Here is a 26,218-nt window from a genome sequence, read left to right as displayed (position 1 = left end):
AACGAAAGCCAGCAGCGGAGAAGACACACATAGACACCAGGAGGCCAGAGCTACAGACATCAGAAGCTGTCGGGGAGCCAGGGCACGGAGGGCTGAGCTGACCCGGGGAGGCGGCGCGGGGGCCAGGCCCGGCAGGACGACCCCCCTGTGCCCGCGCGGCGGGCCGGGCCTCACCTCCTTCCACCTGAGCTGGCGAAGGCTGATCTTCAGCGCGTCCAGGGAGGTGCGAGCCTTGGAGCTGTCCACGGTGACCGGCCGCAGCGAGCCCGAGCCACGCCGGTAGCCCCGGCCCCGGCCCCGGGCCTTGGCGAGCTGGCACAGGGCCCGCGCCGCCGGCCGCGGCGGGGCCAGGGGCAGCGCGGGCGGCAGGCGCCGGGCGACGCGGGCATCGCCTTCCTCGGCCGCGCGGGGTCGCGCGGGGGCCTGGAGCACGGCCTTGGGCTGCTCCTCGCGCGCCGGGCGCTCGGGCTCCCCGGCCGCGCCCGCGTCCACGCGCGGCGGCTCGCCCGCCTCCGCCGCGGGCGCCCTGCCCGCCGCCGCGTCCGCCTCCCAGCTGGCCGCCAGCTCCCGCTCGGGGCTGCTGCGCCACATGGCGCTCAGGGTCGGTGCCAGCGCCACAGCCACCGCCGCCGCCGCCGCTCCGCCGCCCCGGCCCGCGACCAAACCGCCGCCGCCGCCGCCGCCGCCACCACGCGCTCCCCGCCCGAGCCCGTTGCCATGATCGCTCAGGCTCCGGTTGACAGGGATAGTCGCCGCCTCGGGACGGGGCCCGGGAAGGGACAATCGCCTGCCGGGGCACCGCGACCTCACAAGCGAGCGCGCCACGTGACCAGGCCTGTCACAGAGGCGGCGGCGGCCATCTTGGAAGAGGGCAGCGAGCCGCCAAGGCCCTAACACCCACCGACGCTGGGGAGCGCCCAGAAGCTGCCCAGGAGTGGCTGACAGTGAGGCTGAGGGTAAAAGGTGTTGAGCGCCTTCCTGTCCTGCTCCCGAGCCTGGAAGGGGAAGGACTTGTGAGGAGCGACATCTTTTGCAAACACGAGACTCAGTTTCCCCAGCCCTACACACACTGGGGTAACTCCAAGCCCACATCCACCCACTCATTCCTTTCCTGCGAGCCTCAGACTGAGGCACAAGACCACCTTTGTTGGTTTTCAGGTTTCTCCCACAAATAGAGAAGCCGTACAGATTCCCAGGTGTGTAGGGGGCACCAACTTTTATAGAAAAAAAAAAAAAAAACCAAAATTTACCATTTTAACTTTATTATTTTATGTGTATAAGTGTTTGCCGGTGCGTGTGTATGTGTACCACAGGTGCCCCTGCTGTCCCAGGAGCCAGAAGAGGGCATCAGTTTCTCTGAAACCGGAGTTACAGGTGAGTTGCCATTGGTGCTAACTGAACTCAGATCCTCTGGAAAGGCAGCCAGCTCTCCAACCTTCATTTTAACTATTTTTAATACACGGTCCATTGGCACTCAGTACATTCATATTGTCATGCACACCATCACTACCGTTGATCTCCAGAACTTTCCATGTTGAAAGCATACCCATGAACTAACTCCTGGGATACCCACTCTGCCCCCAGCCCTGGCTACCCAGTTCTACTCTCCCCTTGATGGCTAACTACTGGTGTGCCTCTCGTGTTAGTCGTATTTGGCTCTCAAGGTCACATCATAGCAGGTGTCAGAGTTTCATTCTCTCTTAAAGCTTACAAATGCTATGTGTGCACACACAGCTATTTTCCACTTGTTCGTGACTGCCATAATTCTGTTGTTGTTGTTGAGATGGTCTCTTTATGTAGCCCTGGCTGTCCTGGAACTCACTGGGTAGACTATCTGGCCTCAGTCTCACGGAGATCTGGCTGCCTCTGCCTCCTGAGTGCTGGGATCAAAGGCATGCATCACTATGCCCAGCTAAGGTTGTCACAAAATTGTAAAGCCAGTCTAGAAGGGGCTCTCTTCTTGTACCTGAGGGAGCTGCATTTGGGTTGACTTGAGCTTTTAGGAAATGGAGTTAGAAAGTTGTAACAGCAGCCTAGATTGACTAGTGGCAGTGACTGCACGTGGGTGAATTCTGCCTCATTTAGTTTTAAGGGTCCTAGAGGAAGGTGGCCCCTTCTCCCATTTCTCTGAAAATCTAGTTTCCTTGGCCAGCAATTTCAGCAGGTAAATAAGTTGCCTCAACGACCACCCTTGGTTCACGAGCACCAGGCCTCCTTTGCAGCGGCCATTGGGTGCTTATCTTCAAGTATCTGTACTGAGGGACTTGGGGCGCTCATTTATGAGGCTCATTTATGAGGCAGGATCCCGAAACCCTCTTGCAGAGACTGACACAGAACATCTGGTTGAGCCTGCAGGTGTGACTGTTAAAACTTCCTCCTCTGCTGACTCTAACTAAGGCAGCCAGTGTCAAGAGACAGTGCTGAATGGAGCCTTGCTGGGGCTTTGGCGATACCTGGAGCTGTCCATGGTGCCGAAAGAGGCCTTCACGGCCCAGCCATTCTCTCTCCTTCTACACCCCTAAATCCTGTCCCTCCTGGTGTCTCCCCTCACTCATTAATGTTTGAAAATTGCCAAGGCTTAACAGATCCCCCTTTCTTAAAGCCAGTCCAACCCTAAAGTCCTGTGGCTTTCACATTAAGGTATCGATTGTTCATCTTGGCTGTTACCACTGCTCCAGTCAGCCCCGCCTCTGGTCTGAGCGGTAGCCGCACCTCCCCATGGCTGTCCCCGCCTCTGGTCTATTATACTCCCATCCATTCACGCTGTAGCCAGACCTGCTCCCTTCCTGCTTAGAAAGCTCCCGCAGTTCTCCAACATCTCTAGATAAATTTCAAGCATGCCAATTGTCTGGAGACTCTCGGATCCCCATTTCTGGAATCACAGCCTCTCTCTTGGCTTCTGTCCCCTCTGCCTGGTAACCCTTCCTTTGTGTCTCTGCCAGGAGAGCTCGCTCATCCCAGGTGCTGTCTTTTTGAGCAGCTTTTCTCAGTGCCCTCAGGAAGAAGTAGTTGCTCTCTACTGTACTGATGGCATTCATGATACCCTCCTCCACAGTCTGACGGTCACATCATAGAAAAATCATCTCAGCCCCGTCCATCAGTCTAGGCAAGGACAAATTCAGACTGACTTCTCTCTAGAAGAGGTCAGAACATAGTGGTCTGCAAAAAGCAGTGTGAATTCAGTAACAAATTGTTTACAACTCACCAAATCTGGAAAGATCAGCCCACCCAGGGATAACTGCTCCAGTTGTGCATCCATGATCTCTTCTGCCCCAGGGCCTTTACACATGCCCTTCCTTCTGCCCAAAACAATCTCGCTCTAGACTGCCCACTTCTTCAGCTTTCAGTGTAAATGAAACCTCTGCTGAGATGCCTCCAGTCTCCCAATCTAAAGCAGCCCTCTTCAGGTGAAATAATAACAGAAGAGAGAAAATCAAAAGGCCACATGATTAGGTGCCAAGTGAGGAAACAAAGTAAAAAAGAACTACTCAGGAGTTCCTGGTGACAGGAATTCCAACCACGCCCCCATGGTTGCACATGCCCTGGTGGGACACTTAGTCATTTCCGCCTAGTCATTTCCGGGTCACACTTCCTGTGTAACCCATGCCCCATGCACTGCGTGGTCATGTAAGCACATGTAACCACATGATCTGAGCATGGGTGGAGTAGCCACATGGGCCTGTGTGCGCAGGTGCGAGCTGGCCCTTAAAATGACAGGCCTCGTGTCCCCCACCCCCTTCTCCCACACGTGTCCCTTCAGCAGGGCTGATCGCATCCATCCCTTCCTCCTTGTCTTAATGAAACTCTTGTTAGTGGATTCTGTCATGTTTCATGACTTTTCCTGGCGGGGTAAGAGCGCTGCTCAAAACCATCATTGGTGTCGTGACTCGGATGGCAAGTTTCCTGAAAGTTAACAGCCAGGCTTTGCATCAGACATAACTATAAGCTGAATCTTGAGAATGGGGCAGGCGGAAAGTTAGACAGGGTGGCCACTGCAGAGGCCATGGCCAGGGTCAGTGGAGAAGGGACCAAGTGGTCTGTGCACTGAGCCACAGTCACAGAGGATATTCCCGCTCCCTGCTTCAGATGCTCCAGGCCCAGTGGAGGGCCTCGCTGAGAGAAGAGATGAGGGAAAGATTCTGTGAACGCAAGCGGAGAGCATCGGCCTTTGGGAGGGGGAAGCTGACCGAACCAGATGAAACCCAAGCCTCGGAGAAGGAGGAGCAGGGCACAAGGGCAGCTTCGCTGTCAGGGGCTTTGGACACCGCAGGAGATCCCTCTGACTTCTCAGGAAAGCCCCCAGAATATGTTAGTGGATATTCCAACCCTGTAGGAGGTGCCCTCAAGAGAAGCATCCACTGTGGGTGCTGGGCAAAGAGCAGGTCAGGGTGACAGACTGCCTCACAACTCCAAGGCGGGAGTTTTGCTTGTCTGTTCCATGACTATGTTGCCAGTCTAGGGGCCAGAAGTGAGGAATGCTCTGCTCCTGTGGGCCACAGTGACCCAGGGCCTAGTCCAGCACCTGACAGAGAGTAACTTAAGAATGAATGAATGAATGAAGATGTACATGGTTCAGATATTCCACACTGAGACAGCCTTAGCCTTAGAGGGAAACGTCGGTGACGTGACATAAGGGAACTGGTGTAAGCACTGGAACCACTGTGTTTAAAAACTGCCCAACAGAAGAAGAGCCTGAATTTAGAGACAGATAGGAGCATCTGTGGTGCTGCTTGAATTTTTCCTTTCAGTTTTGGAGAACTGTAGCGGCTTTGTGGCTCTTCACGCCCCTGAACCCCCAAATCAACTCTCTTTCTGGAGGTTGCTTCAAGGAATCAGAAGACAAAGCTTTGCATCACAATCTATTACTGGTGCTCTATGTCAGGCCCTGGACTGACCGTTTTGCAGATGTCCTCCAGTTTCATTAGACAGATCCAGGAGCCATGTTTTTGCAGATGGTGAAAGAAATTGCTACTCATTTGCCCAAGTCACACAGTCAGTATCGGCAAAGACAAGATTCTAACTCAGTGTTGGCTCCCAGCACCTGAGAGGCACGTTCTCTCTCTCTCTCTCTCTCTCTCTCTCTCTCTCTCTCTCTCTCTCTCTCTCTGTTGCGGGCTGCAGGAATATATCATAAGAACTCAGCTGGTTATGGCAAAGTCACTACCTGGAAGGATCATGGAATTCCTCCAGAGGAAGCCAAATCCCAAGGAGTTTTTGGTGTTACTTGGCTTGTTATATATCAGCTGTCTTCTGTTATGAAAATCATGTGTGCCTTCATAGCTTTCCCAATTGACTTTTCCCTAAGAAGGACTAACAGTGTAGACTGAGCACTCTCTGGACATACACATTCCAGGTAATTTGGAGAACAGCCTCAGGGAAAGGCTTTCTCTGGAATCAGATTATCTCCCTTGGCCACTTTCAAGGACTATAGGAAACACCACCCAGGTGGGCGCCCATTGTTAGTCCCAGGTGGACTAACAATGATAACAGCCCACATGCAAGTCTCCTGACTTACGGTAAATTCCACTAGGAGACACCGCCTAGGAGAGGTGGACGTTAAGTAATAGCTTTACACAATTTAGCTCGCCCGCTCCCTTTTATATACCGGGACTTCCAGGGCACAGGGGGGAAGAGAAAAGAGATGGGTAAGAACTTGAGAGGAATGAGCTGAGATGGGGAAGAACTAGATTGAAGAGCTAAAAGAGAGGACTAGAGGAACGAGATGGAAGATGAGGAAGAGCCAGATGAGAGAGAAGGAAACGGGAGAGGAGCTGATAGGGGAAAGAACTAGATAGATGTGAACCTAGAAGGGACAGAACTGATAGGGGAAAGAACTAGATAGATGTGAACCTAGAAGGGACAGAACTAGATGAAGGAATTAGGATAGAACTTAGAGGGGACAGTAGATAAATATAGAGAAATCAGGCAAGAAAGGAGCTAGACATGAGAACAGAACTGAAGCTGTGTATAAAGGATGTTATGCCAGAGGAATTAAAGCGAATGGACCAAAGAACTCTGCGTGCGTAGACTGATTTACCGACCTTAAAGAATAGATTCTCAGCTGGTTGATAGAGTCTTCTGCGGACCCTGGAAAGGAGACTATTAGGGCTGGACCCCAATAGTCCCCAACACCTCTCTCTCTCTCTCTCTCTCTCTCTCTCTCTCTCTCTCTCTCTCTCTCTCTCTCTCTCTCTCCCTCTCTCTCTCTCTCCCTCTCTCCCTCTCTCCCTCTCTCCCTCTCTCTCTCCCTCCCTCCCTCCCTCCGTGTGTGTGTGTGTGTGTGTGTGTGTGTGTGTGTGTGTGTGTGTGTAGAGAATGCTATGAAAAGATCAGATTCAGAGAAAATCACTGGAAGTTAATATTTCCAAATATTGTTAATAATCTAGGTTGTGCCCATTAAGTTTATCATATTTCTTTTTATTTAAATTAAATAATTACAATTATTTTATTAAAATAAAAATACACTGAACAATTAGACTTTTAGCATGTGTTCACAGGGACCATGTAGAACAAACTCCCACTTCGTCGTAAGGATAATCTAGCTAGAAGTGCGGCTCTTACTTTAGTTAGTCAATTATGTCAGTTTTGACAGCGGAGTTCTGAGTAACCTCCCTGGTAGGGTTGTACCCAAAAAAGCTAGACATAAAGTTTTATTTATTTTATTATTTTTCTCTGTCATTTCTTTATTAAGGATTTTTTAAATTCATTTTACATACCAACCACAGATCCCCCTCTCTTCCCTCCTCCTGCTCCTCCAGCCTTCCCCCAACCCACCCTCCATTCTCCTCCATCCACCTCCAACAAGGTATGGCCTCCCATGGGGAGTCAGCTGGGCCTGGTACATTCAGTAGAGGCAGGTCCAAGACCGTCTCCCTTCACCAAGGCTGTGCAATGTGTCCCCCCATAGGTAGTGGGCTTCACAAAGCCTTCTCATACACAGGGATGGATCCTGATCCCACTGCCAGGGACCCCTTCAGCAGATCAAGCTACACAACTGTCTTGATTATGCAGAGGGCCTAGTCCAGTCCCATAGAGGCTCCATAGCTGTTGGTCCAAAGTTTATGAGTTCCCACTGGTTTGGTTTGATTTTCTCTGTAGGTTTCCCCATCATGATCTTGATGCCCCTTGCTCATAGAATCCCTCTTTCCTCTCTTTGACTGGACTCTTGGTGCTTGGCCTGGTGCTTGGCTGTGGATCTCTGCATCTGCTTCCATCGGTTACTTGAGAAAGGCTCTATGATGACAGTTAGGGTATTCACCAATCTGATTACTGCAGTAAACCAGTTCAGGCACCCTCTCCACTATTGCTAGTAGTCTAAGGTGGGGTCGTCCTTTAGATTCCTGGGAAATTCCCTAGCACTGAGTTCTCTCCATTCCCATGATGTCTCCCTCTATCATGGTGTCTCTTTCGTTACTTTCCCACTCCATCCCTGTTCCAGCTCGATCATCCCACTCCCTTATGTTCTCATCCCCATTTTACTCATGGAGATCTCATCTATCCCAGAGTGATCCACGTGTCCCTCTTCAGGTCCTTCTTGAAGTTGTGGGTTGTAGTTTGGTTATCGTTTGCTTTACATCTAGTGTCCACTCATGAGTGAGTACATACCATGTTTGTCCTTCTGAGTCTGGGTTACCTCATTCAGGATGATATTTTCTAGTTCCATCCATTTGCCTGCAGATTTCATGATGTCATTGTTTTTCTCTGCCGAGCAGTACTCCATTGTGAATATGTACCACATTTTCTTTATCCAGTCTTTGGTTGAGGGGCATCTAGGTTGTTTCCAGGTTCTGGCTATTACAAATAATGTTGCTATGAACATAGTTGAGTATATATCCTTGTGGTATGATTGAGCATTCCTTGGGTATATGCCCAAGAGTGGTATAGCTGGGTCTTGAGGTAGATTGATTCCCAATTTTCTGAGAAACCGCCATTACTGATTTCCAAAGTGGCTGTAAAAATTTACACTCCCACCAACAGTTGAGGCATGTTCCCCTTGCTCTGCCATCCTCTTCAATACAAGCTGTCCTCAGTGTTTTTGATCATAGCCATTCTGACAGGTGTAAAATGGTATCTCAGAGTTGTTTTGATTTGCATTTCCCTGATGACTAAGGATGTTGAGCAATTCTTTAAATGTCTTTTGGCCATTTGAGATTCTTCTGTTGAGAATTCTCTATTTAGCTCTGTAGCCCATTTTTTTAATTGGATTGTTTGGTATTTTGATGTCTAGTTTCTTGAGTTCTTTATATATCTTGGAGATGAGCCCTCTGTCAGATGTGGGGTTGGTGAAGATCTTTTCCCATTCTGTAGGCTGTCATTTTGTCTTATTGACTGTGTCCTTTACTCTACAAAAGCTTTTCAGTTTCAGGAGGTTCCATTTATTAATTGTTGATCTCAGTGTCTGTTTACTGGTGTTATATTTAGGAAATGGTCTCCTGGGCCAATGCATTCAAGACTACTTCCTACTTTCTCTTATATCAGGTTCAGTGTAACTGGATTTATATTGAGGTCTTTTATCCACTTGGACTTGAGTTTTGTGCATGGTGACAGATATGGATCTATTTGCAATCTTCTACATGCTGACATCCAGTTATGCCAGCACCATTTGTTGAAAATGCTTCCTTTTTTCCATTGTACAGTTTTGGCTTCTTTGTCAAAAATCAGGTGTTCATATGTGCGTGGATTAATGTCAGGGTCTTCAATTCAATTCCATTGGTCCACATGTTGGTTTTTATGCCAACACCAAGCTGTTTTTATTACTATAGCTCTATAGTAGAGCTTGAGGTCAGGGATGGTGATGATCCAGGGGTTGCTTTATATTGTACAGTATTGTTTTAGCTATCCTGGATTTTTTGTTTTTCATGAAGTTGAGTATTGTTCTTTCGAGGTCTGTGAAGAACTGTGTTGGGATTTTGATGGGGATTGTACTCAATTTGTAGATTGCTTTTGGTAAGATTACCATTTTTACTATGTTAATATGTTAATACTATCAATCCATGAGCATGGGAAATCTTTCCATTTTCTGATATCTTCTTCAATTTCTTTCTTCAAAGACTTAAAGTTCTTATCATACAGGTCTTTCACTTGCTTAGTTAGAGTTACCCCAAGGTATTTTATATTATTTGTGGCTATTGTAAAGGGTGATTTTTCTCTGATTTCTTTCTCAACCCATTTATCATTTGTATACAGGAGAGCTACTTTTTTTTTTTTTTAAAGTTAATCTTATATCTTGTGTTCATCAGCTGTAGAAATTCTCTGGTAGAATTTTGGGGGTCACTTATGTTACTATCATATTGTCTGCAAATAGTGAAAGTTTGACTTCTTTTCCAATTTGTATCCCCTTCATCTCCTTTTGTTGTCTTATTGCTCTAGCTAGAACTTTGAGTACTATATTAAATAGATATGGGGAGACTGGACACCCTTGTCTTGTTCCTGATTTTAATGGAATCTCTTTGAGTTTCTGTCCTTTTAATTTGATGCTGGCTGTCGGCTTGCTATAAATTGTCTTTATTATGTTTAGGTGTGTACCTCATATTCCTGATCTCTCCAAGAATTTTATCATGAAAGGGTGTTGAATTTTGTCAAAGACTTTTTCAGCATCTAGTGAGATGCTTATGTGGTTTTTTTCTTTCAGTTTGTTTATATGGTGTATTACATTGACAGATTTTCATATATTTCATATATTTTCATCTATGCATCTCTGGGATGAAGCCTACTTGGTCATGGTGGATAAATTTTTTGATATGTTTTTGGATTCAGTTTGCCGGTATTTTATTGAGTATTTTTGCATCAATGTTCATGAGGGAGATTGGTCTGTAGTTCTCTTTCTTTGTTGCATCTTTGTGTGGTTTGGATATCAGAGTAACTGTAGCCTCATAAAAAGAGTTTGGTAATGTTCCTTCTGTTTCTATTGTGTGGAACAAATAGAAGAGTATTGGTATTAGCTCTTCTTTGAAATTCTGGTAGAATTCTGCACTAAAACCATCACGTTCTGGGCTTTTTTTGGTTGGGAGACTTTTAATGGCCATTTCTATTTCCTCAGGGGTTGTGAGTCTATTTAAATTGTTTATCTGGTCTTAATTTAATCTTGGTATGTGGCACCTATCCAGAAAATTGTCCATTTCTTTTAGATTTTCCAATTTTGAGGAATACAGGTTTTTGAAGTATGACCTCATGATTCTCTGGATTTCCTTAATGTTAGTTGTTATGTCTCTCTTTTCATTTCTAATTTTGTTAATTTGGATGCTCTCTCTCTCTCTCTCTGCCTTTTCGTTAGTCTGGATAAGGGCTTGTCTATCTTGTTAATTTTCTCAAAGAGCCAACTCTTTGTTTCATTGATTCTTTGTATTGTTCTCTTTGTTTCTATTTTATTGATTTCAGCTCTCAATTTGATTATTTCCTGGCATCTATTCCTCATGGGTGAGCTTGCTTCTTTTTGTTCTAGAGCTTTCAGGTGTGCTGTTAAGTCACTAGTGTGAGATTTCTCCAAATTCTTTATGTGGGCATTTAGTGCTATAAATTTTTCCTCTTAGCACTGCTTTTATAGTGTCCCATAAGTTTGGGTATGTAGTATATTCGTTTTCATTGAAGTCTAGTAAGTCTTTAATTTCTTTCTTTATTTCTTCTTTGACCCATTGGTGATTCAGTTGAGCATTATTCAGTTTCCATGAGATTGTAGGCTTTCTGTAATTTTTGTTGTTGTTGAAATCTAACTTTAAGCCGGGGTGGTCTGATAAAATACAGGAGGTTATTCCAATTTTTTTTTTTTATCTGTTGAGATTTGCTTTGTGACTGAGCATGTGGTCGATTTTAGATAAGGTTTCATGAGGTGCTGAGAAGGTATATTGTGTTAGGGTGGAATATTCTGTATATATCTATTAAGTCCATTTGAGTCATAACATCTGTTAGATCCTATTTCTCTGTTAAGTTTCAGTCTGGCAGACCTGCCCATTGGTGAGAGTGGGGTGTTAAAGTTTCCTGCTACTAGTGTGTGAGACTTTAGTAATGTTTCTTTTACATATGTGGGTGCCCCCTAGTGTTTGGGGCATAAATATTCAGAATTGAGACTTCATCTTGGTGGATTTTTCCTGTGGTGAATATGTAATGTCCTTTCTGATCTTTATTGATTGATTTTAGTTTGAAGTCTATTTTGTTAGATATTAGGATAGCTTCACCAGCTTGCTTCTTATGTCCATTTGGTTGGAAAGCCTTTTCCCAGCCTTTTACTCTGAGGTGTGTTTCTTGTATGCAGTGGAAGGATGGATCATGTTTTTGTGTCCATTCTGTTAGCCTGTGTCTTTTTATAGGCAAATTAAGTCCATTGATATTAAGGGATATTAATGACCAATGTTTGTTGATTATTGTTTTCTTTTGGTGGTAGTGTATGTGTAATTCCTTTCTTTGGGATTTGCTGCTGTGGGGTTTTCTATTGCCTGTGCTTTTGTGGGTGCATTTAACTTCCTTAGGTTGAAGTTTTCCTTCTAGTACTTTCTGTAGGGCTGGATTTGTGGATAGGTATTTTTTAAATCTCGTTTTGTCTTGGAGTGTCTTGTTCACTCAGTCTATGGTGATTGAAAGTTTTGCTGGGTATAATAGTCTGGCCTGGCATCTGTGGTTTCTGAGTGTCTGCATTACATCTGTCCAGGACCTTCTGGCTTTCAGTCTCCATTGAGAATTCAGGTGTTATTCTGACTTCTTATAAAGGTCAGCCAATATAAGTCACTTGGCCTTTTTCCTTTGCTGCTCTTAATAGTCTTTCTTTAGTCTGTATGTTTAGTGGTTTAATTATTGTGTGGTGAGGGGACTTTTGGGGGGTCTGGTTTATTTGGTGTTCTATAAGCTTCTTGTATCTTTATAGGTATTTCCTTCTTTAGGTTGGGAAAGTTTTCTTCTATGATTTTGTTGAATATATTCTCTGTGCCTTTGAGCTTGTATTCTTCTCTTTCTTCTATCTCTATTATTCTTAGGTTTGGCCTTTTCATGGAGTCCCAGATTTCCTGGACGTTTCATGTTATGACTTTTTTTCTCTTTAGTGTTTTCTTTGACTGATGAATCTATTTCCTCTATCATATCTCCCACACCAGAGATTCTCTCTTCCATCTCTTGTATTCTGTTGGTTATGCTTGCATCTGTATTGCCTGTTTGTTTACTCAGATTTTCTATTTCCAGCATTCCCTCGGTTTGTGTCTACTTCATTGCTTCTATTTCAATTTTCAGGTCTTAACTGTTTCCTTCATCTGTTTAATTGCTTTTTCTTTGTTTTCTTGGCTTTCTTTTTTTTTTTTTTATTTTTTTTGTTTTTCGAGACAGGGTTTCTCTGTGTAGCTTTGCACCTTTCCTGGAACTCACTTGGTAGCCCAGGCTGGCCTCAAACTCACAGAGATCCGCCTGCCTCTGCCTCCCAAGTGCTGGGATTAAAGGCGTGCGCCACCACCACCCGGCTTTTTCTTGGCTTTCTTTAAGGGATTTGTTGATTTCTTCCAATTTTTTGTTTTTCTTTTCCTCAATTTCTTTAAGGGACATTTTCATTTTCCCTTTAAAGACCTCTATCATCTTCATAAAGTTATTTTTTAATGTCATTTTCTTCTGCTTCTTCTACATTGTGATGTTCAGGTCTTGCTGTTATAGAATCACTAGATTCTGATGGTACCATATTGCTCTATGTATTTTTGCACTGGCATCTACCCATCTCTTCCTCCAATAGGTACAAGAGGTGCCTGTGTCTGAGTGAGCTGCTCTTGGTCCAATCTGTGCTTACTGTGTCTGTGTCTCAGGGGGCCACTCTTGGTCCAATCATACCTAGCCTTTGGTCTAATTGGAACTGTCAGAATCTGTGTCTCAGGAAGCTGCTCCCGGTCCAATCAGAGCTCTTGGTCCAATCAGAACTGGAGAATTCTGTGTCTCCAGAAGCTGCTGAGGTCACAGGGGCATGGGTGGATTTGGGGTAGGGCGTGGGTCTTGTAGCTTGCAGGGTCCGATGGGGGGTGTTGGTGGGAAATTATGCTCGCAGGAGATTTCCTGGCGGCTGGCAACTGGGGCAGTGACAGGTGGAGGTTCCCCAGCATGGGTTGTGCCCCCAGGCCTAAGTCCTAGAGGCAGGACTCTGGGTGGCAGAAGAATCACTCATCTCTTGGTCCAATCAGAGCTGGCAAATTTTGTGTCTCAGGAAGCCGCTGAGGTTGCAGGGGGATGGGTGGACTTGGCGTAGGATGTGGGTCTTGTAGATTGCAGGGTCTGGTGGGGGTGTTGGTGGGGAAGCCTACTCACAGGAGTCTTCCCTGATGGCAGGCAACTGAGCAGCAATGGGTGGATCGTGTATCATATTTCTTCATTCTTTTCTATGATTTCCAAATTTTCTGCAACAAGCATGCAATTTCTTTTCTAACTGGAAAACCAACTTTAAGTAAAAAAATTGGGTATTATTATATAATTTTTACAGCAGGTCCGCTTCTGGAGGACAAAGACCAGAAGAGGCTGTATAGGGGAGAAGCGCATAGACTACTTCTGTCAGCCAGATTTTTTTTTTCTGTTTCTGTAAAGATCTGCCACCAGGTGGCGCTCGAGGACCGACTTTTGAAGGCTTAGCAGATGGTAGACAGGGAAGGTGGCCACAGTAAACAGCTCCCACCTGCCTCTAGTACAGACGCTAGACTTTTGCGACTGTTGATCCTTCTGCCTGGTACACCCTCTCACTTCATTGTACTTAAACCCTGTCTACCTTAAGCCCCAGACTTAGTTAAGCACATTAAAGCTCAGATGCAAAGCCTCCTCTTCTTAGGATATGGCAGGGCACCTGACACACATAAATCTTAAATGGCTCCACATTTTAAGGACCCACACTGTCTACTATCTACTTGATATGAGAATGGGGAATAGTCCCAACACAAAAATCCACAGCAGTGGGACGTGCTTCATGGCAGAAGCTTGCAAAATGCCTTGCAATGTTGCACAGTGAAGGACTCTCCTTGTCCCCCACACATGCTGTGAGCAGGAGTAGAGGGCGGGCACCTGAGGAGGGGGCAGAGATGAGAGCTGGGAAGCCTGGCAGAAACAACAGGGTCAAGAACTCCCAGGATGTTGAATAGGGATAGAAGGGAGTTTGAGGATAGGGTTGGGGTGTTAGGGGGTGGGGTGGTAGAAACATGGTAAGGCTTGCAAGGCCAGGGTCAAAACAAGCCCTTCTGCACAGGCGTTGGTGTCTCTGAGAGGGTTTTAAGTTCTGCACACAGTCCCAGCAGGCTCTGGTCGGCAGCTAGGGACACAGGCGTCAGGTCCTTTTCTACTCCTTGCCCTTCCACTGACCAAAGATTTCATCTTCTCAAAGCTGTTGGCCAGGACCAGAAAACATTGTTAGAGGATTCTGCGGAGATGCTACTCACGTGCCATGCTTTGATGCAGGGGCTGAGCATCATCCAGGACCACAGTTAGCATGCCCAGGTGCGGAACATACCAGCTAGACATAGGTACCAGGGCCGGGCACATAGTTCCTAAGTACCAGAGCCAGGAGCTGGAAAGAGAAGGGACAGGCTCCTGGGTCCTGGGACTCCAACCTGGGGGAGGGGCATGACTTAGAACAGGCGGGTCTTGAAGCTGGGAGGAGCTTGTCGTGGAAAACCAGCTGAGCTGGAGGATTGGAGTCACCAGTGTGTGACTTGGTCTCCCGGGTCAAGCCGGTCAAGCCGTAAGGGTGGGTATTGCTGCATGGGTCGGGGCGGGGGCTCAGTCTCAGGCTGTGGGACTCCTTTTCTTTTCGCCCCAAATCGCCCACATCCAGCCCCACATTGCAGAGGTGAGCCACGACGTGCCTCCAATTCGGCCTGGATCATGGGGCCAAGCATGTGAAAGGCTCTGGCTCCTGTAACCCAGCACACGCACGCACACACACACATACACACGCACACACACACACACACACACACACACACACACACACACACACACAAATTTTAAATTAAATCTTCTGATTCCCAATTCCAGAGTTTGCAGCTCCCAGAAGCAAAGCTAGGTAGAGACAGAGATGGGAAAGTAAACATTAAGTAGGCAGGAATTAGCTGGATGTGGTGGCACCCTCCTTGATCCCAAGCACTCTGGAGGGTAGGCAGGAGGAATACAGTTTAAAGCCAATCTGTAGGACATAAGGATATCCTCGGGGTGGGGGTGGGGAGGAGGGAGAGGCAGAAAGTATATAAACAACAAAGCCTTTTGTTGTTTTTTAGAAGATTTATTTATTTAAGTTTTATGTGTATGGATGTTTGCCTGCGTGTATATATGTATGTGCACAATGTTCAGGCCTGGTGCCTGCCAGGGTCAGAAGAGGGAGTCGCTTCCTCTGGAACTGGAGTCACCAATGATTGTGAGTCACCATGTAGGTGCTAGTAACTTAACCTGAGTCCTCTGTAAAGCAGTAAATGCTCTTAACCCCTGAACTTTCCAGCCTCTGGTGTTTTAAAGGTAGGGTCTCATTATATGGGGCTGGCCTTGAATTCGACCTATAGACAAGGATGACTTTGAACTCTTGGTCTTTCTGCCTTCAAGCAACTCACCCAACACAGACATCTCCAGCCCCTTTGGAGTCCTTTCTCACATTTCTGATAGAGCAACACACCACTACTCACTAAACTTTCATATCATTACATCCCAAGGGTAGAGAAGGGGAATTGTGTTGGGGGGCGGGGTGCAAGGGGGAACAGCATCGGGCCAGGACCAACCGAGAAAACCCAGGGAGATACGGTTTGGGGAGGCAGGAGCTGAGGGCCAAGCCTAGGATTGGAAACCCAAAGAGTTGCTATCTAGTCACCTAGCAGTGACTGCGCAGAACAAGCGCTGGGTTGCTGAGGGGTCCCTGGCACCGAGGGTCCCCTGTGCCTCAGACCCTGGCGGAAGTCTGGCCGTTGCGGCGCTCGGATTAGACCAAGAGGCCACAACCAGGAGCATTTTTGACATTTCCGTAGCTGCAACCAATTTGCTCCAACCAACTTCTTCGGGTGGGGTGGGAAAGCCTGGCCAGACCACTACAGCTCCAAGTGAGTCAAGGGAGGCGGAGCATCCAAACCAACTGGCTAAAGAGAAAGAAGGACAAAAGACGTGGTCACACCGTGGGATGTCGGAAGCGATGGGTGAACCCTGACTGCGGGACCATCTGCTGCCTGTCGCAGGGCAGAGCAGGTCCTCCACGATGGCTGTGCACGCAGCTTCAACAGTCTCCGTTGCCACCTGACCCCAGGGCTCAGGAGGTGGGCGAGGAGCTCACAGAGTCCCTTCACAGCCCTTTGCTGACTCCTCAGGCCTCTGTCCAGTCTCCTCACAACCGGTTCTCCGTACAGTTCCCTCCCACAATACGAACCCCAGCCTCGAAGGCCCCTGCCCCAGCCCGACATCTCAGGTGGATCGGGCGGCTGGATCTCGGCCCAGTCTCCTTCCTCACTACAGCTCCCGTGCCCTGCTTGGTGGCCAGATCCTCATCAGCCCTTCTATCCCGTTTCTGCCCAGGATGGGGGTGGGCTTCCAATTTCTGCGGACTTTGTTTGCCCCACCCGGCCCGCTCCATCCCAACACCTGCCCACCCATCTCAGCTCAAGGTCTACCTGCCGCGGAGCTGTTCTGACACATCAATTCATTTCTACCCGCTTCCCTTCTTTCTTGCGCTCCTTCTCCTGCCTGCCCGAACCTAGGCTTCTCCAGCCCTCTCCTGTTCACAACTTTCCCTCTTCACCCAGCCCAGCCTGTCTTTATGCAATCCCCCAATCAAGGAATCTCTCCCCTTCATGCTGGCCACTCCACTAGCTACTTACTGGTGGTATCTCCTTTTCTCTGGCCACCCCTAAACTTAGAGTCCTTCATCTGTCACCCCCAAACATGGATTTTTCTAACACCATTCTCAATCAGCTCATGACTTAACCATCTCTTCCATTAAAAACAAACAGGTTTATTTAGTACAGTTCACAGTAACCGAGGAGCAACCTGCTTGGGATATGTTGTTGTCATTGTTTTGGACAGGTTCTCCTGTGTCTCAGGCGGGCCTCAAACTCCTGATCCAGTCTGCCTCCCTTCCTGAGCGCTGGCATTATACACACACACCGCCGTGGTCCATTTATCATGTTTTCTCTGTCTAGTATGATATTGCCTCGTGATTTGTTATATATAGCATCCATTATGTTGAGATGTGCTCCTTTTGTTCCCAAAGTCTTTGGGCTTTTACCATGATGAATCTTAGATTTTTGTCTGTGGCCTTTTCTGCATTTATTGAGAGAATCACATGATTTTTGTCCTTGAATCTGTTTACTGATTTGTGTATGTTAAACTGTACCCAGATTCTCTGGAATGAAGCCAATTAGAGCACAGTGAATAGAGACCTTTTTTTTTTATATGTTCTTGGATTAAGTTTGTAGTACTTCATTGAGAATTTTTGTATCTGTATTCATCAGAAAGATTGGCCTATCATTTTCTTTTTATGTGTTTTTGTCTAATTTTGGTATCAGAGTAATATTGGTCTTACTGTAAGAGTTTGAAAGCATTTATTCATTTTTCTACTTTGAGGAATAATTTAAGAAGTATTGGTGGAAGTTCTTTCAAGTTTGGGTAGAATTTGGCAGGAAATCCCTTAGGACCTGAAATTCTTTTAGTCAGGAGGGTTTTTTAATACTGCTTCAATCTTATTGCCCATTATAGATCTGTTGAAATTGTTTGTTTTGGCTTAACTTTGGTAAGTCATATCTAGAAATCCATCCTTTTCTTTTAGATTTACAACTTAGTGGAATATGTGTGCATTGGTTACTTTTCTCATTCTGACTACAAAGGACCCGACAGAACAAGTTAGGGAGAGATGAAGGGGTTCTTTTTGGCTCATCCCATTTTTTTTTTTTTGAGGCTACAGACCATCATTGACTTCAGGAGAGTGAGTCTTTTATTTTTCTACAAATATTTTTCTTTGTTTGTTTGAGATGATTTGTCTATTGGGGTGAGTGAGTATTAAATTCACCCACTATTATTGTGTTGGGAGAAGTGTCTGTGTGCTCCCAGGGTCTGCATATGTATGTTTTAAATTGTATTGACCTCTTAATGGCTTGTTCCCTTAATCAGTATGAAGTGGACTTCTTTACGAATAGGGGAGATGAATATGTTCATGTATATTGGTGCACATGTGTGTGCAGGTACATATGTGTGCATATCCGCACTCATGTGGAGGCCAAAAGTTAAACTCAGGTGTCACTCTTCAGCTATCCACCCTGGTTTTTGAGGCAAGATCTCTCACTGGGACCCGGGACTCACTAATTAGCCTAAGCTGGCTGGCTAGCAAGCCCCAAGGATCTTCTGTCTCCACACTATGGGAAAGCAGACAAAAAACACCAGATCTCACATCACTTCTCTGAAAAGGTCAAGGGAAATCGGAAGCCAGAGCACTCTCCTAACAAGTGGTTCTTCTTTTGGAGAACTTCCAAAGTTTGAAAATGTTTTAGGGAGCGATCATCTGTAGGTACTCTAGAGAGATGCCTTACCCAGGCACGGAGGCAAGGGATGCTGAACACGTTGTGGAGCTGTGCTTCGGGGGCGGGGGAGGAACCCATACCATTGCATGCTCAGTGTTAGCCTGACATTAGAAAGCAGGTTAAAAAAGAAAACCCCAAGTGGCCCCAAGTAGCCCAGGCTGAGAAGAAATCTCCCTTGCAGCCAGAGGGAGTGAATTGAAAAAGAGGATTTCTTTCAGATTTTGGACACCTGGTCCCTTTGTTTTTCCAAACCAACCACAACCATTATCCAAGACCCCCATTGGCCGCCAGTAGATCTAGATTTGAAAATAGTCTAAAGAGCAGTTTTCCATTTCCCAGAAAGGCTGACTGTCAGCAGTCCTGTGGTCTCTTCTGCTGAGCTTGAATGTAGTCAGGACTGCTGTGCTGTACTACAGTAACAAACATCCCCACACCTCAGCTACATTACACAAGTCTACTTCTCACTCACGTTGTTCATCCAGGATGGGGGCTCTTGACGTAGTTGTCATACAAGGTCACAGGCTAACTTAGGCTTCATTTCAACATGAATGCCTTAGGTTCAGCGTGATTGTTTGGTGGGAAGAAAAGAGAAGTGAGTCACAGGGTGGCTCCCCTCTACCCACCCACCCGGGGCAGAGCACTGGACACAGAGCCTGTGCAAGCTAGGTCCAGGTATAAGTCATACAGGACTGTAGTGTGGGACTCAGGGACTAAGCAGCACCCCCACACCTAGAGTGAGGGGAGATGAAGGCACTGGTGCATGCCTGGTGCAGAGTAGGCACATGAGGTAGATGGCCTTGTAACATGCTACATCTGTCTGCAAACAGGAGAAGAGGCCAAGAGGGCGCAGGCTCGGCTCGGTGCTAGCATGCATGGAGTCCTGGATTCCATCCTCAGCACATTGGGAAGGAGGAAGAAGAGGAGGAGAAGGAGGCATGGAGGAAACTTGAAGTCATTTCGTCCAATGAGTGGCTTGAGTGAGTCTCCGATGCCCTCTTTCTCAGGAGGAAACAGTTATGTCACTTCTGTTGTCTGTGATGATGGATATCCCACAGAAGGAGGCTGTTACCAAAGCCCTGGCTGTAGATGTAACTGTCTTATTAAAATAGAAACACAGAGCCAAATGCAGAGTTGAGAGCGCAAGAGGTCAGAGCAATAGCTAAGAGCTAAAATCCCTTTCTTACCCTTCAATGCTGCTGCTGTCCTTCCCCTCAGCAAGAGACCTACTTCCTGTGTGTCTGTCTTTTTATTGACTTTCTGTTCTGCCTTCTCATTGGTTGTAAACCCAACCACATGACCTCCTCGTCACTGCCTGTCTATACAGACCTCCAGGTCTTCTATGGTTGGTATTGAGATTAAAGGCGTGTATCTCCATGCTGGCTGTATCCTTGAACACACAGAGATCTGTCTGCCATGTGATCTGGATTAAAGGTGTATGCCACCACCACCCAGCTTCTGCTATGGCTTGCTATTACCTCTGACCCCCAGGCAACTTTATTTATTAACATACAAATAAAATTACATTTCAGTACAAATAAAATATCACCATACCTGGCCTCCAAAGGAAAAGAGACAAATCCAGCCAAGAAGTCAAGGCTATTGCCGCCACCTTCAGACCCATCCTTTGTGAATGAGACCAGGTCTGAACCAGAGCGGGGTCAGAGCCCACTTCAGACTTGTAGACCATTATGTCCTTGACCTGGTAGGAGGGAAGGATGCTCAGATGTATTCAGGATCAGTTCTGAAGAAGGAAGCATGACTCCGGTGGACAGGTTCTTTGACAGCCCCACATAAAGCATACATACACCCCCTTGTGACCAAGTGACTTTCTCTGATCAACTGGACAATGGTATGTATGACATAGGTAAAGGCCTGAGAAGTTCCTGTGCAGCAGGATGCATCTTCTTGGAATGTGCTACCGAGAAAGTCCAACACCATGCTTTGCTGGGCCAACACCATTCCTTATTACACTCTAAATCTTATCCTCATACACAGGTACGTGAAGCTACCAGCCCTCACCAGAGAAGCCTCTCCTCACAGCCTATGGAGACCTTCATAGAAAACCACAACTGGACACAATGCAGGCCTCAAAGGCTCCTCAAGCCCAGCCCCAATGTGTACATCTACATCACTCGGAGCACATCATGGAGGAAGAGATGGAAATTGCAAGAGCCAGAATCCCAAGAAGCCTGCTGTGGAAAAGTCTCTCATAGAAACGGCTTCATAAAGAAGACCAGAGCCCAGAAGCATGGCGGTATCAGTGGATATGTTAACATGGAAGGAGGGACTTTTCTAGGGGTCCCACCCCTACACAGGCAACTAGCAACTGGTGGGGGAAGGAGACTCAGCCTCTCCCAGGCATGAGTTCCCTTATTGGCTAATCCCAAAGACTTGAGGAGAAAGACACTGACGCAAATTATGGCCAAATTAAAGCAAGCTATATTTGTGTGGGTAAGATCTGGCTGGTGGCCGACTCTTCCTAAGGCAGAGTTCAAGAGATCAGCTCTGAGCCAATTTCTCAGGCTCCTTATAGGGCAAAACCATAGGGTGGGAGCAAGCATGGTTACAAAAGCAAGACCAGGCAGTCAAGATTAAAGCGAGCAGTTAAGGGGATCTTCCTAGAACATTTGTTACAGAACATTCTATGGTTATGGGGTGGGGTGCAGCCCAGCTCTGATGAACAAAAACTCAAGCTTTACAGTAGACAGGAACTTAACCAAACTAGAGAATCAAAATGGAGACAGGCTGGTCTCTCAGTTGTCCAATGCAGAGTGGTCAGGCTTGAAACCATATACACACAACAAAAACAGACTCGGTAGGTTGTATATACATACATACATACATACATACATACATACATGTGTGTGTGTGTGTGTGTGTGTGTGTGTGTGTGTGTAATAATAAAAAGGCTATCAACTTGGGGGAACATGGGAGGGGCTGGAGGGAGGCAAGGGATGGGCACTTTATAATAAAGGCAATCAGGACAGCTGAATGATGATCAATCAAGAATAAAATGTGTGAGTCCCAGCTGAGTGTCACCACAGTGAGCAGCCTCAGCTACAACACATGGGGCAGTCCCCGGGAGTGTCCAGTCAGCTCCCCAGATTGGGATCGAGGGTAAATGACCACCTTTTGAACTGAGTTTGTGTTAGGGCCAGTCAGTAAATGCCTGGCACCGTGCTTCCCATTTGGACAAGATATGTGTGCAGTCAGGAGAATGGTGCATGAACAGGACCTAGACACATCCAGCCTTAGACAACAGTGAGATATCCTTCATTTCTGCTTCTGTACCCCAGGTCTGTGTTGGGCACTCCAGAGATGAGTAAAAAAGGTCCTGGGGCCCGAGGACAGTCTTATCCATTTATTGAACAGACACATCCATAAATAAGTTCAGAACTTAAGTGCTATAGCAGATACACAAGTTCAGCTGAGCCTCATGGCCAGGATAACTTTTGAACATGCCTTCAAAGTGTGAATCACTCGCTGAGCAGATGGGATAGGGGTTGGCGACCATAGGCATGTGCCAAACCAAAGTGTGAATCATCCATCAGCCTGGCAAAGTTGGCTGCCTACAAGATCTATGATATGGCTAGAACATTTATATATAGCAGTGTGTGGAGAGAGGGGTAGTGGGTGGGCTATTCGAGTTTTTGCTAGCCAGGAGAGCATGAATGCCATCTCTGAGTTTGACAGGGCCCCACAGGCTCAGACAGGGCTAAGATGTTCCTGTTACTCCAGCTACTCAGTAAAGGGTGGGTCTCAGGGACTGCGTCCACAGGCAGCTGCAAGCTAGAAGTAGCCAACCATCCCACCAGACACCTATATTCCAGGCACTGTTCTGGGTGTTGGGCACAGTTGGGGAGAGTGAGGATAGAGAGAAGAGGGTAACCTAGGAAGTCTGAGGTAGAATCAACAATTTCACCCAAATGAGGGATGGCTGGAGGTATTTTCCAGAATGGAACCAGAGGGATATGCATTTGGAGAGCAGTGGTGAGTTGACTGTGAACAGTGCAGACATGTTGCTTTTGAGATGCTTGGAAACCATTGAGAACCATCCCAGCCTGTATCTCCATCTATGGCGTGGGTCAGTAAGCCTGGCCAATCCCTGCTCTGAATGTCCCATCCCAGGTGAGCCCTGTGGTGTGTGTATATGTTTATATTCTGTTCGTCCTCTTTTGTGTTCTTAAAATATATTATTATGGGACAGTCAGTGAGTCCCACCCCTCTGGACCTAGTTTGGTCACATTTCAGGGACTTCAAATGCCAAGCGGGGAGTCGGGTTAATTGATTGGAAAGCTAATGATCTTGTGCAGGAACGCTGACTGCCAGGCACTCTGTGTCCACCAGCTGCCTGCACTGCACTGCAGCTGCCACCCTGCTCCCTTCCTAAGCCAAGTTCTTCCCTGTTGAAGACTGAATACAATTTACAATGCAATGTTACTACACTGTATTACACCTCCCTCCACCAAGGTTCGTGTCACTGCTACCTTACCACCTTAATCCCTTCCTGTCCTGACACTGCCTAAAATCCGAATTAAACCAGCCTATATACTTTAGGATGCCTTGGCTTCAGACTAAAATTCAAAAATATATTATGTTCAGGAAAAATTATACTTTTGTTTCGATGGGGAGTGAATATGCTTTCCTTCAAAATTGATAAAGATAAGATAGATGGTTTTTGGTCATTCAGATTCGATGGGTTATAAATATTTGTCATCATCTAGGAGGGTTGGTTACAAATTTTTATTATTGATCATGGTAAGAAAAAATATACTAGTCTCAAATATTTCACATTGGTATGAATTCTTATATTAATACATTTATATTAATTGATTGTATATTATTATATATTACATTGTATATTAATATATTTATATTAATACAAATTTAAGGGTTTTTGTTTATATATATATATGTATGTATGTATGTATTTCTACTCTTGTTTAAGGTGTTATACCTGTACAATATGCTAGACTACTGAAAGAAGTCACAAGAAGGACTTTGGTGAAAGTTTTCATGTTATCTGGAAAGCAAGAAAAAAATCAGGAGACTGAAATAGTACAGTAAAGAAAAGGAAAAGAGGAGTTTGTTTAAAGAAAAATGTCTGGCTGAACTAGAGGAATGGAGATAGGAAAGGCCTGACCTGAGGTTATTTAGAAAGTCATAGAAGGCCAGAAGGGGTGTGATCTGTATTTGCTTTGGTTTCTTATACCTGCAAATACTGACTTTAGAAAGAAACTGTAAAATGGTTGGAAATTTGACCATATTAATTCTGGTTGGTTTTCTTCATTTAAAAAACCCGGTGATTCTTCACTGCAAAATGTTTATGTTAGAAATGGGGTCATGCTCTTTAAAGGAGGAAGGAGGACTGAGGTCTCATGTCAGACTTATTTAAAAATATAATGTATAATTATAAACACAGGTGAATAATTAGTCGTCATATTACAGCCCTCCATGTTACAGGGTTCTATATGATTGGCCTTATATGAAATGACAAGACTAAAGCTCCTAGCTATTCAGAGTTCATAAAATAGTTCAAACCTGTTTCTTAAAAGTTGTCAAGATCATATCTATGGCCTATAAATGAAAACTACAATCTAACTGTTCCTATAATGTCTAAGGAAATGCATATATCTATGGATAGGGGGAAATGCTTATAGAATAAAAACAAAACCAATACAAAACTCTGGACTACAAAAAAAAAAAACTCTAAAGAAGCCATTTCAGAAAAATATGACTCTAACTTTGTATTTAATATTTAAAAAAAATGGTTGCCATCAACTTAATGAATTCTGTAAATGGCAGAATCAAAATCTCAGTCATAAGTTATAATAACAAGAGCAGGACTTAACTAATGTATCTACAAGGTAATGTGATGGCCTAGTTGTTACCAAACTTAAATAAATATATCTTCAAGATTAAGCCTAAGTTTGTTTGGCTCAGATATATTTAATAGATAATGGTCCTCAAACCTGTCAAAGAGCTGATGAATATGACATTTAAATTATTTGATTAAAAAAAAGCTTAATATGACAGACAGAGACACCCAGCAATAACCCCGAGGTCTCCAAAGAAGATATGGAACACCATGATGACTCCACCTGGACTGTTGGTAACACTGACCACTGGGCAACATGCCCCAGTGCAACACCTATCGCCAGGGCCCAGCCCAGACTGTGGACAAAAAGGATACTGGAGAATTGATTGGCCCACTTTGCCTAAACAAAATAAGGTTGGTCTTCCCCATGTTCCTCCTCCACAGGGAAAACTCTCACCTTTATGGACCTGGCAGCCAAAGACTGATGCTGTCCTGGTACCTTTGCTCCAAGGTTATGGAGACTACAGCAGCCTGGGATGGCTGTCTAGGTGATGGAATAGTCTCTGTCATTTTAACTGATACATAGGCCATTTATTGTTTCATGTAATAATTTATCCTTCTCAGATCTCTGATGGTATTGATGGCCAGGCTAACTATAACTTTGTCAGCTTAACAGCAACAGGCAACCAGATTCTTCTATAAGGATATAGCCAGCTTGTTAGCACATTTTATATGTAAACATCAAGCCTTGCTTTTTCTTAAGCTGCTAGGTTTCCTATAAAGAAAAAAATAAACAGGTTTCAAATATAACTTTCCACTAAAGGAACATACTTTGCAATGACTGTTCTCAATAATAACTACTTATATCTCTGATAAATGATTAGATGAAAAAATTTTCTAGGATATTAAAATCTATGCAAGTTTTAAAGGTTTAAGAAAACATTCTCAAGTTTTGAGGGTCTAAGAGTGTTTTAAGATATAAAGGTCTAAGGATTTGAAAGTCTATATAAATTCTAAGCACCTGAAATATATAAAGGTCTGAAGACGTAAAAGCTTAAATAAATTCGGAGGGTCTCAGAAAATTATTTAAGATATAAATGCAAGTCACAAAGACATAAATAAAAGACTTAAGGTGTGTCAATGCAAGTTTTAGGGTCTGAGGACATAAAGGCTTGGGTTATGAGGGTCTGAGAAGATGTTTTGAGGAATATGGATGCGATTTGTGAGGGTACAAAAAGATGGCTTAAGGTATAGGAAAATGTTTTAGATTTCTTTCCCCTTCTATGGTATTGTTATACTAGGATTTCAAAAGTTCAGAGTTTAACATTAATCGAGTTCTGATAAGCTGGTAGAGCAATGACTAACTGTTTTAGTCACAAGCTCAAGATTTTAAATTTCTTTTGGTTGTCTTCTAAATATAGACTTAAAGATGTTTCTCATCAGGCCAAAGACATCTCTGTCCAATCTATATCTGGCTGTCTGGACAGAAGATTTTTAACCCAAATCTATAGCTTTGCTAGGACTCAAAGGTGTAAGTCTATTTCTGCCGATTTACAGACACCTGTTACCTGCTTTTTCTAAAACATGGATTTCAATACAGATTGGTAATGATAATGTAATCTAAAACTTCTATGTCTTTTTGTAAACTAAAAATTCATAAAAGCTTCAAAAATCTGGGAAGACATAAAACTTGGATCTACCTCTCACAGATCAAAAGGATTCCAGATAAATACAGCCTAAGTTTCCCAGCCTGTCTATTCCTGAGGATGGGATCTTTCTCTCCTGGTCTTGGGATTCCTCTTCTTCCCAACTAGGACTATGGGCCTGAAAGTTCCAAATATAACATATTTTCCTTTAAGTTCATAAATTTTAACTTCTGTCCCTAGTCTATATTTGTCTCAAGAGATTTCCACTTGGT

At 45.2% G+C, this 26,218-nt stretch overlaps 1 protein-coding gene and 1 long non-coding RNA gene across 8 annotated transcripts in view; one reads left to right on the top strand and one right to left on the bottom strand.

Annotated features, from left to right (window-relative positions):
- The window catches only part of Ttll11 (tubulin tyrosine ligase like 11), a 231,062-nt gene extending 230,471 nt beyond the window's left edge, over nucleotides 1-591 (bottom strand). For all 6 annotated transcript variants that reach the window (XM_042277207.2, XM_076568500.1, XM_076568503.1 and 3 more), the window contains exon 1: nucleotides 175-591. In XM_042277207.2, coding sequence (XP_042133141.2) covers nucleotides 175-591 — 417 coding nt within the window. The remainder of the gene's footprint in view (nucleotides 1-174) is intronic.
- A 445-nt stretch (nucleotides 592-1,036) lies between these two features.
- On the top strand, nucleotides 1,037-26,218 carry LOC107399759 (uncharacterized). Of its 2 annotated transcripts, none has more exons than XR_013050283.1 (4): nucleotides 1,037-1,196; nucleotides 1,282-1,374; nucleotides 20,478-23,822; nucleotides 23,856-26,218. It is a non-coding gene; the product is annotated as an uncharacterized LOC107399759 (long non-coding RNA). The 2 variants fall into 2 exon arrangements; XR_013050284.1 differs by lacking the exon at nucleotides 23,856-26,218 and adding an exon at nucleotides 4,749-4,868 and having other exon boundaries at nucleotides 20,478-20,937.

This window comes from Peromyscus maniculatus, chromosome 4 (genome assembly GCF_049852395.1).
Source record: "Peromyscus maniculatus bairdii isolate BWxNUB_F1_BW_parent chromosome 4, HU_Pman_BW_mat_3.1, whole genome shotgun sequence".
NCBI lineage: Eukaryota > Metazoa > Chordata > Mammalia > Rodentia > Cricetidae > Peromyscus > Peromyscus maniculatus.
Note: the sequence above shows the minus strand (reverse complement) of the source record. Positions and strands in the feature narration are given on the sequence as shown.